Raw genomic sequence first — 13,691 nt, 5'->3', positions numbered from 1 at the left:
CGCCGCCGGGAGGAGGAGGAGGAGGGGCAGGAGGAGGAGCAGCAGCAAGGAGGAGCCGGGCGGGGGCGCGGCCCCATAAGAGGCTCCGCGGGCGGCCGGGCCCGTACCGCCGGGAGCGCCGCAGAAGAAACCGGGGAGCGCCGCAGGTAGCGGGGGGTGGGCTGGGGCCGCGCCTTTTGTCTTCTCCCCCCGGGCGTGCCGTGCCCCCCTCCCCGCGGGGAGGCCCCGGAACGGCGGCTTGGCGTTTTTCGGGGTTTTGTTGTTTTGGGCAGGGAGACCCGCAACGGGCGGATCCTCCCTTCGCGATCCGCCGCCGCCCCTCGGTACCGGCGGCGCCGCTCCCCGCTGGGCCCGGCCTCGCCCCGCCGCCGGTGGGTTGGGTGAGCTGGGGGGGCTGGGGGCGATGCGGCTGGAAGACAAGTGCAGGCAAGGCCTGCCTCAGCCGCCCCGGCTCGCCCCCGGGCAGGCCTGGTCGGGAGATGGCTTCTGCAGACGTGAGCTGAGGTGTTGAAATCCCTAATTGCCGGCTGTTGGGCCCGGTCCTCGCTGCAGACCCAGGGGAGCTCGGAGGTTGTTGAACGCTCGTGTTTAGCTGCTTTGGTTAAATGGTTGAGAAGGGGTGGGGTAGGAAAAGGACTCTGCTGACCTTTGGCAGCGCTGGAGAGTGCAAAATCCAAGGGGACAAGTAACACTGCAGGGAATATGTGCTCCGGGGAAACGCACCTGTTGGTGTGCCAGCTCTGGTGCTCAGAAGAGGGAGGATGCTGCAGTGCTGTGCCTGTACGCAGAGCAAGGGCTTGAGGGGAGGAAAGGTGCTGCTGCTGTGATCAGACGAACACATATGGTACTGTCAGAGTTGCTTAAGAAGCTGCAATTTCCACATCTTGGTGGAGGTGTATCTCAAGTGCAGGCACATCTCGTGTACCTTTGTTTTCCCCTTGTGACAACACTGCTATGTAGGTCTGAAGCTAGCTTTGCAAAACCTGTTGCTCTGGGGAGACTGACATTGTCTGATTTGCCTTGCTTAAGTAGGGATCAAACCACAAAACAAGTGCTGGTGGGTGAGAGTCTGTGTACATTTTGGCTTAAATGAATCACCAAAGTTTCTCTGAATGCGTAAGTGCCAAGAGCAAAACTGAAGGCTCCTGGCCAGTAACCCTGTGCCTTGGCCACAGGAGTGTGAGAAGGTCCCTAATTAAGCTGTTATCACTGAAAATTAGGCATGAAATTCTTGCATAAATAAACTGAGTAGAGATACTGCGTGTGATCAAATAATTAAGTTAGTTTTCCATGAGGACTAGAAAGATCTAATGTGAGCCAAGATTTTATCTTCCTCTGGGGTAGAAGTGCCTGACTAGTTCATTTTTTCAAGTTTGTGCTCATGTGAAATTGAGCAATATGAGGCTGTGAGTTAGAGTATTTGCTTGCTTTTTTTCATGTAGTTCTTGCTGTTGGGAGCAGTCTCCCCATGCATTTATAGCCTGGAGCCCTTGCACTACAAACCTTGTACCTCTGAATAACTGCATCCAGAATTAGGAGCCCTCCTGAACACAGGGCCTATTCATCTAGGTAAAGCCATTCATGGACCTTGGTGTCTGTGAGACTGTAAATTCAGGCACAAGGGCTTGGTATCTCACTGTACTATCCTAGCAGCTGCATACAAGAACTGGACTGTCTTGGGAGGAAGAAAATGCCAAGTCATAGCTCTTGCATAATCAGAGTTGAGAATCAAGAAACTATGGATGTTAGAAAGCAGGGCACTGTGTTAGGAAAGTCCAGTGGCTCGTGGGGTTGTTTTTTTGTCAAGGAACAAAGTGCAACTGGAAGGGTAGAGTTCAGGGTTGATTTTTTTTTAAGCCTGAACAAATATCTTAGGAAACGTCTGTACCATACAGAAAAAAATCTGTCTGGTATTTATTTTAACAGCAGAAGCTTGCCAGGAGAAAGTACTGTTGATGTGGCCCTTGGGTTTCTGTACCTGTTTTCATCTTCCCTGGGGAAGGAAGCTAATAAGGAATTTGACAATGTATTAATATTAACAGTGCCAGTAATCCGAGCTGTCATTAAAATATATGCCCATTAACAATCATTTTCCAGAAAAAAAGGGAGAGAAACAGGCAACTGGATTAGAACTCATGAAATCTTAAAAAGTGCTCGTCTATTTCTGTGGAATTTGGGGGGAGCAGTTTGGTTATGCTTTCAAATTCTTTTGTACAGCCATAACTAAAGCTCAGAACGCAGGCCGTTGATGCTCAGCTGTTAATCTTTTATTTCATTTCCAGGTAGATCTCTCTAGGAGCTGGGGCTTCAAGAAAAATATCAGTTAGTTATTCTCAAGACTTCAGGAGAGGTCCTGTATGCAATGTTAGTACCTCTCTACTAATTGTGTTGTAAAGATGCAGGATACATGTATTGGTATATCACTGGTATATTTTAACTCAGTTTTGTTTTTTTAATCTACTACAGATAAAGATGTCTAAAATCCATGGAGGCTCTGTTGTGGAGATGCAAGGAGATGAAATGACACGGGTCATCTGGGAACTAATTAAAGAAAAGCTGATATTTCCTTACGTAGATCTGGATTTGCACAGGTAATTGCTCTTTATGACATATAGCTGACTGGTGCTACAATTTGCATGTGTCATTAAGCATTGATCAGGTTTCACTTAGCACCGAGAGCCTTGTAGCTCTTCCAGCACTAGTGCAGAGAGGCTACTAGCCCATTTTTATACTGGTAAAATGCCAGGCTGACTTCCTGGTCAGCTTACCTAAAGGACCAATTACACTAAGTACTGTGGAAAATGTGGGTTCATGGTGAAGATAGTTTGGCTAACTCTCCACTGGAAGCACCTTTGGGGTTCTTCACAGCAGTAGACAGTGAATGTTTAATAAGGAATTACCTGTTTTCTGTGCTGTGCCTCTAAGAAGTTCCCTTACGGCCATGGTCTGCATTTTCATCTATTCTCTTTGCTTTCCAGTACCTGGGCGGTCTGCATGGCTTCCTGCAGCCTAAAAAATTAGAAACATGGGTTTCTTCAGCCATTCCCTGGCTTGAAGCCTAACATCTGTGGACTCTGAGCAGGTTTCTGGAGACCTGCCCAGAGGGCAAAAGGGCAGCTGTAGGGCACAAATTCTGCCATGTTGTCTCTAAGCTTGACCTCTGCTGCTGGCAGTGTGAGTTAACTTGCAATTATTCCCTGAGCCTAGGCTGTCCTATGCTTCCTTTCTGGAAAAAACAAATACAGCTGTTATGGCAAAAGGGACATGCACGCTATGTACAGCATCTGGTCAAGCAGAATAAACAATTCCTTCCCTTTCTAGCCTCTGAGCTATAATTATTAGATAAATATCCAGCTGTGTTGCTCCTAGCTGTGTGGAAAAGAGGCCTTTGGCAGTAGCTGCCATTATTAAACCCACAGGTCTGACCTCTTCCCCTGTTCCTGATGTCATTTGTATGCCACCTACATCAGGCTTTTTCTTGCTGGTGTTGAGACCCAGACAAACAGGAACTCAGCAGCATAATACATGCACACAGTCTGGAGAACCTCCATTTTCAAAGACGGGTGGGAGGAGGCAAAGCAGACCCCTGGCTGAGCCGGCACAATAGCTAGATTCATGTAGAGCTGGCTGTGCTTCAGGACTAGCCCACACTGGGCACCCATTGTTCTCAAAAAGCTAGTAAAACAGTCAGTGGAGGAAACATGCTTCCTCTGACTGTTTGAGGGGACTCTCAGCAATTGTGCTGTCAGAGCAGGATTGTGGGTCCATTGTCAAAGCAGTTTTCAATCTGAAGCCTGGTGTTGCTTCACACACTCAATATATGAAGGAAGCCAAAACCCTCAGTACAAGAGGCTTGAAATAAAGGCCTATATTCACTTGGGGATTGTGCTGTTCCATGCCATGAAAAATCCAGGCTGGAAGCTCCGCTGTCAGGAAGCTTAGAAGGGAAGGCAAAGGAGATACTGGCTATGTCCCACACTGGAAGAGAGACTGAGACATAAACTGAAGCTTTTTTTTGTCCACCTTCCCACCAGCCTCTCTGTTCTTCCAGTGTGAATGCTGCTGGAGTGGGAGGGAAATAACTTCAGTTAGAGTAGAGTGCTGAAACTATGGGGACTTTATTTTTCCTGTTGGACATGAACCAATGCCCTGGGCAATTCTGTCTTTGTGGGTTTGTTATAGCTATGACTTGGGCATTGAGCATCGTGATGCTACAAATGATAAAGTGACTGTGGAAGCTGCTGAAGCCATAAAGAAATACCATGTTGGCATAAAGTGTGCAACCATCACTCCTGATGAGAAAAGAGTGGAGGAGTTCAAGTTGAAGCAGATGTGGAAGTCTCCAAATGGGACAATTAGAAACATCCTAGGCGGAACTGTCTTCAGGGAGGCTATTATCTGCAAGAACATCCCTCGGTTGGTGTCTGGATGGGTAAAACCCATTGTCATTGGCCGTCACGCTTATGGGGATCAAGTGAGTCACTTCAATGCTTACCCCCTCTTTTCTTGCTATATGAAAAGTCTTAGTCCTGAACTAGTGTAGAGCTTCAGAGCACTCAGACATCCCTGTGCTGCTGCTTTATCCCTTGCAGTCCACCTGGGAGTGGGTACTTGCTAGCACTTTGTACATCACCTGACAAAATGTGGGAGAGCCTATTTCATGCCTTTGTTCCTTAGACAGTGCAGTTGTATAAACAGTGTTCAGGGACCCCTGCTTGGATTAGACAGGGCTATACCTGAACGCAGGATATAACTCTCTCCTCTAAGCTGTTTTCTTCACCTCTACAGAACCCTCCTCCCTACGTATTAATGCCTTTAGAAAATATGCTTTACACAGCCCATCTTGTTGCTTCTCATAAGAGCTTCCTGGTGGCAAGTGTTGCTCATAGTGAAAGATCTGAGTGACTTCTCAAAATAGAAGTTTTTATATAGTTTTTTTAAACTGTGCTCTGCCTCTTAAGCTTGACATCAACAACTGGGGTTTAGACAGCGCTCCTGCAGGGCTGGTATTCACAGTGGGCACATCAGGCTGCAGAATAGAAAGAGGGAAATGTCCATTGGCAGAGGCAGTACAAGGCCATGAAAAGTTGTGTGGCACTCAGTGTAGTGGCCTCTGGGCAGTCCAGAGGATAAATACCAGCCATACTGTTATCCTTGGGAAATGATGCCCTGTAAAGCAGCCAGGCATGACAGAAGGAAGATTTTCCATGAAGAGGTAACTGCTTAAATGGGTAAACCCAACACTGAGGGCAAGCTGTGAGATTAGCTGGGGTGGGAAGGTAAAATAAGTCCTGACAATGGAAAAGAATGTGGTCCAAAATCCTTAACAGTACTGAATAATTGAGAAGGTCAAAATAATAAGAAACAATGGATTAAAGGGGAGGATTAATACCCTGCCAAGGTATAAGATAAAAATGGAAGGAATAATGTAAAGGATATGCTAGCAAGATACTTCTGTAACTTAGGAACAGATTTTCTCAATAAAAGGGAAACCACATGAAAACGGATGATAGATTTCAAGGAAATGTGACCTTAAATGCTACTGTTCTGGACAGCTGGGAAGATGAGGCACCATTTAAAAACTTGAAGTACCTGTTGGCTCTTTTGAGTCTGTGCAGCTCAAAGGAGCAAAATGTGTAGCAATTTACAGAACTCCAAGAATTCTTACTACAAGTTGGCCTTACAAATGTCATACAATGGATAGAAGTAGTGGCTTTTGCTTAGATGCTGTGTGATTTTTCTTTATTGTTGTGATATGAATGGCTTGGAGGGGAGAAAGAGGGAAGCTTTCTACTCAAAAAACACAACACTCTGGATACTTGGCACTTTAAAACTTCTATGCATTTGCAGAAATAGATGCTCTGACAATTGATGGAGCTCAAGAATCTGCAGGCTTTTTCCCCTGAAGAGGAAAATCACTTCTGACAAAGGCAGACTCTTGAGTTCTTGTCTTTCTCCTCTCCAGTAAGATAGTCCAATGAACACATAGCTGAGTAAATGACAGCCTGTTCAATGTTCTTTGTTTTTTTACAATTGTTTACAATTAATTGTTTTACAATTGTTTACAATTGTTTATGTATTTCTACACCTTTACCCTACCCTCGTTATCTTTATGGCTCTGTCCTCCTGATACATAAAATAATCATGGCGATTTTATTGGCAATTTATTTTCATAGTACAGGGCAACGGATTTTGTGGTACCTGGGCCTGGAAAAGTAGAGATGACATACACTCCAGGAGATGGAGGCAAACCAGTCACCTATCTGGTCCATAACTTTGAAAGTAGGTACTATCTCTGTTTTCCTTGGAACTGGTAGTTTTGGTTTAATTCAATTATTAGTTGGGTATGTTTGATGGTACAATATGACTTCAGGAGGCAGAGGTAGGAGAAGGTTAGAGCCTTTGTTATTCATCTGGGAAGTACTGAAAGTTACTTGAAATCTTCCTGGGATCAAAGCAGCACATAAAATACCCAACCATACTAGACTGGCCACCTGCCGTGTTCTTGTATAATGACTCTGGTAATGACATGTATGCTTTTACCTCTGATTAGAGGGGAACTTGCTAAACAGTGCTTGACCTGAGGGGAACTGTATTTAAGAACAATTCAGGTACAATTCTTGCTGGGCTCTATACTGGGCTCTATACACCTTTTTGGTTTGTACCCTTCTTTATTAAGCAGTCTTTCTCAATAGAAATGAGAACTGACACTAACTCTAAAAGGTGGAAAGGAGATTTGACAAGGGTGCTCCTGGCTGTGTAGGCTCTAACTCTGTTTTAATAGATGGAGTCCCAAAGGTATTTGTGTCCTAGCAATGTTGTTGTGCTGGTTGTAGGCATTGCTTGTCTCAGGAGGGGGAGTGCTGACGCTGCTGGGCTTTGTGTGAAAACAATTACATATACCTTGCTAGAATCCAGGGTGTTCAGGGGCAGGACTGAGGAAAACATCACACCAGTCATCTATCTTGCCTGTCAGTGATCAGAGGGTTCAGGATTTGAAGCCTGATGCTGACCTGTGCATGCGAGTGTGCAATGCATTGTTTCTAGCTGAAAAGACCTAATATGTCCATGTAAACAACACAGAATCCTAGTTTGTATGCATTTAGCTTGGGAAACAGGTCCCAAAACTGCCATATGTATGTAACGCTTGATTTCTCTGGCATTCTTGCTCACAGGAAACCAAATCTCTAGTATCTCTTGTTGCAGCTTTTTACCCAGAGTTCACCTGCTTTACTGTTAGTTTTAATGTTTTCATTCACTGACTGGAGAGCCTGTACTGGAGGTGTCTGGTAGTCCTAGCTGTCAGTCTGATTCACTGCTCTGGTGTGTTGCATCAGCAAGCAGGAAGCAAGGTAGTGCAGACACAGCAAGTTACTGCTGTTGCTCTGGGGGAGCTCCCCACCCCACAGGCAGCTGCTGTGCCAGCACACCTCCACCATGCATAAGGGAAGCTTGTCCCATCGCTATACTAATATTTTCAACCCTGACACTGAATTGAGAGGTTTTAATTGGCTGTAGAATTGTATGACTGCAACAAGCTTTCTACCTATATGTAAATAAGTATTTGAATAAAACTTAATAGCTGTTGTCCAGCTAACTATGAAATCATGGCTCCTGAGGCTACGATCTTTGGTCAGACCCTGTTCTGCCCTTGACTCATTAAGGGAGGCAGGGGGACAACATGTATTTTCACTGGTAACAGCAAGAATTCCATTCCCTGCCAATACCAACTTAAGTGACCTTGCTATCTTGGCAAGCAGATAAAGAGGGAAAAAGCCAGAGGAAGTTTATCCAGCATGCATATTCATCTAATAATCTGGAGGTAAGGACAGATTGATATTAGGAAAGACTGTTTTTTCTGTTTTCAAAGTAAAATAAATCTGGGTTGTTCCAGAGCAAAGATCCCTGATAAAGGCACAGCAAACTCCAGAGGTGGCAATAGTAAGATGCTTGAAATTAAGAACATAGCTCCTTTTTCACTTAAAAGCACAAAAAGCTGTTCTCTGAAGGTGACAAAGCTTTTCCATGAAGCCCTAGACCCTACCTTCACCCCCCAACCAGCCTTTCATGTGATCTGAATGCTGCTTTCCCCCAGGTGAGCTAGGCTGTAAGTTTAAGGCACTCCCATTCAGGCTGATAACACACCTGCATTATACAGTCTAAGTCATGTGAACATTGATGGTTCCTCAGTGCTCCTTTTGAAGACTTTACCTTGCACCCAGATGACTGGTATGTTCTCCTCACAACTTGCAGGAAGTGAGCCTGAGCAGGTGAAACAAAGCTGCAGGGTATGCCAAACACATGCAAACAAAGAGGCAGGAATGCATGTGGGGGCTTGTTTACCTGAGCTAGGTTTAAAAAAAAAAAAAAGCAGTCTCTTACTGCTGGAGCTAGTTCTGCAGTGTAGTTGAAGACTGATGGGAGCAAACCCACTTCTCACTTTGACTGAGTCCCCTACTTCAAACCTCTTTCTGCTGCTTTGATGGAAAATACTCTCCATTATTTATCCCATTAGTAGAAATTCAAGCATGCTCACTCCTGTCACAGTTTTGCTTCTTAGATATGGATTAGGTAGAAACGTCTTAGGGGTATTAGCTAAGTACATCTTAATACTATGACCTGTAAAACGAGAACACCTTTCTTATCCACAGGACTGCTCCAGCTTTGAGCTGATAGTGCAAAGTGAATCTTTTCCTGAAAGAACCAGCCTTAAAATGAAAACTGTATCTGGGAATAATGCCTGCCTGTCATAAGACTGGCAAATTCTTAAGCAAAATTAAATCCATTTGAAATCTGTACTCTCTCTGCGAACAGGTTGTGGTGGTGTAGCAATGGGAATGTACAATCTTGACCAGTCTATCAAGGATTTTGCCCACAGTTCCTTCCAAATGGCACTGTCTAAAGGTTGGCCTCTCTACATGAGCACAAAGAATACCATCCTGAAGAGATACGATGGCCGCTTTAAGGACATCTTCCAAGAGATCTATGACAGGTAATTATGATGGTTGTCTACTTCCTACTACAGTGTGTCATTCTGTAGCAGAAACATTTTCTGCAGTCTTATGAGCTGTTGTTGTTAATTCACTTCGGGAGTCTGTGCGCCTTCCCTATTACAGTCTCCCTTGTCCTGCAGGACACACTACTATTTAAGGCTCTGCTAAATCTGGCTATGGTGTTAATCTCTTCTAACAGAGAGCCATGGATTCTGTATGGGTTCCTCTCTGGTTCTGAACAGACTTACACTGACCATAACAATTAAGGAAAAAGAAAAAAGCAAAGATGATGCACATTTCTTTCAGTGTTGTTTAACTCACCTCTATGCACAGTTACTTGCATGAGTTGTGCAGCTTGTTTTTATATATCAGGGTATTCTGGTTTTTGTTTTCTAGAGAATACAAGTCCCAGTTTGAAGCCAAGAAGATCTGGTATGAACATAGGCTCATTGATGATATGGTTGCTCAGGCCCTGAAATCTGAAGGAGGCTTTGTCTGGGCCTGCAAGAACTATGATGGGGATGTGCAGTCTGATTCTGTTGCACAGGGTATGAGATGCTTCCTCTGCTGTACCACAGTAAACTCAGTAGCAGTCTCTTGTGGCCTTGTGTCATATCTTATGTAATGGCCCAAGAGGTGGTGTTGGGTCTTGGAAACTTCATACCTGTGGCCAGTCATGGAGCCATCAAAAAAGCAAACAATTCTGATTTCACTTTAACAAGGAAAATCCATTGAATGCAAACCATGTATTTAGTTGTACTTCTTAACCAGATGGCAGTTCCTAGCAATATAATAACCAAGAGGCTTTCTATTCTAATGGTTGACCAGTGGTGAGCATACTGGCAGGTGCTATACGGATGAGCAAGAAAACTTTCAGAACCCAGATTTGTTTCCTATCCCATCTGGGTGAGATAGTGACTGTCAGATGAATGCTGCTTGCTTAGGAGTCTCAGACTGCCCTTTTTCAGTTAAAAAAAAAAAGTCTACCAAGTTAGGCGGCAATACTAATGTTCTTGAAGTGGGGCAGAATGTCTGCATGTCTTTATCTTATGGTTCAGCAGTACTTTCTGCTCAGATGAGCTGTCACTTTAAACTGTCAAAACTAGTCAGTCAGTTGCAGCAGCAGCTCTGCTGTTGACAAATACAGCAAGGCTAGGAGAGTTTTGTAGGATGGGGGGATTAAGGGCAATTTAGATAGAGCTCTCTGACGGAAACACTGAACTTTCTGAGCCATGTATTCTGTAGGCTATGGTTCTCTGGGGATGATGACCAGCGTGCTGATCTGCCCTGATGGCAAGACTGTTGAAGCAGAAGCTGCTCACGGCACAGTTACTCGTCACTACCGCATGCACCAGAAAGGCCAAGAAACTTCCACTAACCCCATTGGTGAGCTGCCTTTCACTGACCTTTGGTGACCTCTACACATAAAAGAACAGGTTTGGTATAAGAACACCTGCACCCTTTGTGGAGAGCCTAACACTACTGAGTAGTGACACTGGTAGTTCATAATGCACTTGGCTCCAGGGATCTCCACAGAAGACAAAGCAGGCTGGAATGGAGTTTGTAAGCAATAAGCTAGACATAAGCTAGCTTTTGAAACATGCTTTCACTCTTCCCCAAATGATGTGTGTATAGCCACAGAGGAGTAAAGGTTTATTTTAATCTCCTCCCTGATGCTCAAATAAAACCCAGCCATTCTCTAAGCCATGTACATGCTTAAAGTGTAAATGCATCTAGAACTGTATATGAAGAAAAGACTCCTCTACAATTGCACAGGGACCATGCTATGTAATGTAATACCAGGAAGAAGAGTGTCTTAAGGGCAGCTGTCATAAGTTCTCTGTCATAAGGGCAGCTTTCTTTGTAATCAGAGCCCCTTTACAGGTCATTCCTTCTGACTTGGGAAGGAACAAAATAAGGTAAAGTAACAGATACAAAGAGGAGATTGGAGGTAGGGGATAGTTTCCAAGTTCTGTTTTTCTTTAGAGCTGCACAAAATATAAAGGATGCCTAGCTGAAGATGGAAAGTCTGGTAATGGGAAAGAACACTCAACTTCCTTCTGTTTTCAGTGTTATTAATGTTAAAATAACAGTTCTGCATATGTTTAGTACAACATCTTAAGGGTCTAAGGAGTTCTAGAAGAACAGTAATCTAGTGTTTTCTCTCAGCCTCCATCTTTGCATGGACAAGAGGACTAGCTCACAGAGCTAAACTGGACAACAACACTAGCCTCAAGACCTTTGCAGCTGCCCTGGAAGAAGTGTGTATTGAGACCATTGAATCAGGCTTCATGACAAAAGACCTTGCTGCCTGTATCAAAGGCCTACCTAAGTAAGTAAATAAAGTAATCAACTCTGTTTGGAAGGGGCTTGGTTTTACTTGGTTTTAGCACTGAGCAGCTTCATAAGTAATGTCTGTCTTGTTTTGTTTCCCACACAGTGTCACACGTTCTGACTACCTGAACACCTTTGAGTTCATGGACAAGCTTGCTGAAAACTTGAAGGGGAAGCTAGCTTCTCTGCCCAAACTTTAAGGCACGGGTTCTACTCAAGCTCTGCTAACAAGGAAATTCCCACATATACTGTGGTTTAAGTGACGCTGCATCACTATTGTGTAACATTTCAAATACTAGAAAAAAATGTAAACTTTAAATGTTTAAAAGATACTGTTTTCTTAAACCCCTTGAGCTGCTAGGCTAGGCCTTATTTTTTGCTAAGCAGCTGAATGTGGTAGTATTCAAGTTCAATGTGGGACTAGATTCCTTATGTCATTCATAGCAGAGTTGAGGTTCTTCTCTGACTTTATCTGTGATTTTTTTTTCCTCCTTTCCTCTCAGACTGAAAGCCAGTCTCTGTCACACCTCTGGTCAAACCAGCAGTGACTTACTGTCCAACAGACCTTAGAAACCAGAACCGTCCTTATTGCTCCAGTAGTGTCCACTGAGTATAAATGAGCTCACAGGACTGTGACAGCTCCACTGCAGCCCCTCTCTTTCTTAATGTATTATTTTTAGTGCCAACTGGAGCACAGTATCCTGATTACAAGGTATTTCTTAAGTCAAGACTAGCATTTGAGAAGAAGCACTTAGTAAATGCTGGAAACAAGCCCTATAAGCTAAGAGCCTAATAAAACCATGCGGCAGTGTCCTAAATGCAGTACATGCGTTGTTATATTCCATCTGACTGGATGTGAAACATAGGAACTGTTCCCTCCTCCCTTCCCATGTAATTCATAACGGTGCAAAACTTTTCTCCAGTTGTCTGGACTATTACTGAACTTCTTATGATATAGCAGGTCAGATTATGACTGTGAAGAACTATTCCATCCATTTTTTAAGAATATTTTAGTGCAGACTAAAATAAAAGCCAACTAACGTTCTTTGTGTCTCTCCTTCCTTTTGTGTGATTAGCAGCTATAGGGGAAATTCTACCTCAAACAGATTCTAGTACCTTCCAGCACAGTGCATACTGGGATAGACTGTCAGAACATGACACAAACATGAAATAACTTCTCTCCCTTCTTAGAGCAAAGTTTTAATTGTTGTGGCCTAGATGGCCATATGTCAGCTGCAAGGGGGGGTAAGCATCAGGTAGTACACAAGAACTTAAAAGTACCGCTTGCACTGAAGTTTTCTTCTGAAACTAAGAGCACCATTTTGGTAAGTACAGGCTAGCAACTCCATGCAGCTGGAGGCAGAGCACAGGGCTGGCTGGCTAATTCCTTGCAGGTCCCCAGGTAGGATTCAAACCCTTCAAAACAAAAAGACCCACCTACAACAGCAAGTAACTGACAAACAAACAACTGACTTGAGGGAGCCCCTTGTAAAATTAGTCTCGCAGTGCTGAAAGCCTCACTTACTGTATGCTAAATCTGCTTAAAAAAATGTTGAAAAGCCTGCAATAGGGGTGCCAGTCTACACAAGACCACCCAGGGTGGCTCTGTATTCCCATCCTTACATCCGACTAGAATGGGACCCAGAAGAAAGGGTTCATAAAAACAAAGTAGCCCCAGTAAGAATAATCTCTACAGGGTGCTGGTAGTTCACAACAGCAAAAAGTGGTCTATTCTCCCAAAGACTTCATTAACTATGACATGAAAAGGGGAGGCTAATGGTTGTATAGAAAAAGGGTTTTGAGCTCAAACCAATTTTCCTGGCTAATCCAGATGCAGTGCTGTCTATGCTACATTGATTGTGGTTGCCAGGTGAGAACCTAGGGCAGCTGACTGGTAGAAAAACAGTATGAGAACTCAGCAGGAATGAGTGAGGTTATAGCTGAAGTCAGACTTGCAGAACTTACCTCCCATATTTTTTAACATGAGCACTGTTACAAAGCAGTGACATATAAATACTAGTGCACAAATTCTACTCCCCATTTTCTGTTATGGTGTTCTGCTGCCAGCATCATTCAGAAATAGCCAAAGTAGACTTCCTGTTCAGAGCCAGTATATAGCTACGACAATGAGAACAGATGGAAATATTACTGTACTTGAAATTTGCATCAAACTAATACATTACCACTCAGTGAAGATCAGAAACTGGTTATAGATAAGACACTCACCCTGCAGCTGACCAGCTATTTAAATGTGGGTTAGGCTGGAAATGCAAAATCAGATCAAATTAGATCAGCTAGCATTTACATTTCTCTAGGGCTGCGCATGTGTTTGAAACATGGCTCCGCAAGTACTAGCAGCTGTCA

At 44.0% G+C, this 13,691-nt stretch overlaps 1 protein-coding gene across 2 annotated transcripts; it reads left to right on the top strand.

Moving 5' to 3' along the window:
- The first annotated feature begins 1 nt into the window (after window position 1).
- IDH1 (isocitrate dehydrogenase (NADP(+)) 1) lies at window positions 2–12,372 on the top strand. 2 transcript variants are annotated; one of them, XM_040562140.1, is made up of 10 exons: window positions 28–146; window positions 2,283–2,364; window positions 2,467–2,591; window positions 4,183–4,474; window positions 6,177–6,282; window positions 8,815–8,992; window positions 9,390–9,541; window positions 10,239–10,379; window positions 11,163–11,325; window positions 11,434–12,372. In XM_040562140.1, the coding sequence occupies exons 3-10, from the start codon at window positions 2,473–2,475 to the stop codon at window positions 11,525–11,527; spliced, it is 1,245 nt and encodes a 414-aa protein (XP_040418074.1). In that variant the 5' UTR covers window positions 28–146; window positions 2,283–2,364; window positions 2,467–2,472; the 3' UTR covers window positions 11,528–12,372. The 2 variants fall into 2 exon arrangements, with proteins under 2 accessions (XP_040418073.1, XP_040418074.1); XM_040562139.1 differs by lacking the exon at window positions 2,283–2,364 and having other exon boundaries at window positions 2–146.
- Window positions 12,373–13,691: the final 1,319 nt, after the last annotated feature.

The sequence above is a fragment of the Cygnus olor genome, chromosome 6 (genome assembly GCF_009769625.2).
Source record: "Cygnus olor isolate bCygOlo1 chromosome 6, bCygOlo1.pri.v2, whole genome shotgun sequence".
NCBI classification, from domain to species: domain Eukaryota; kingdom Metazoa; phylum Chordata; class Aves; order Anseriformes; family Anatidae; genus Cygnus; species Cygnus olor.
Note: the sequence above shows the minus strand (reverse complement) of the source record. Positions and strands in the feature narration are given on the sequence as shown.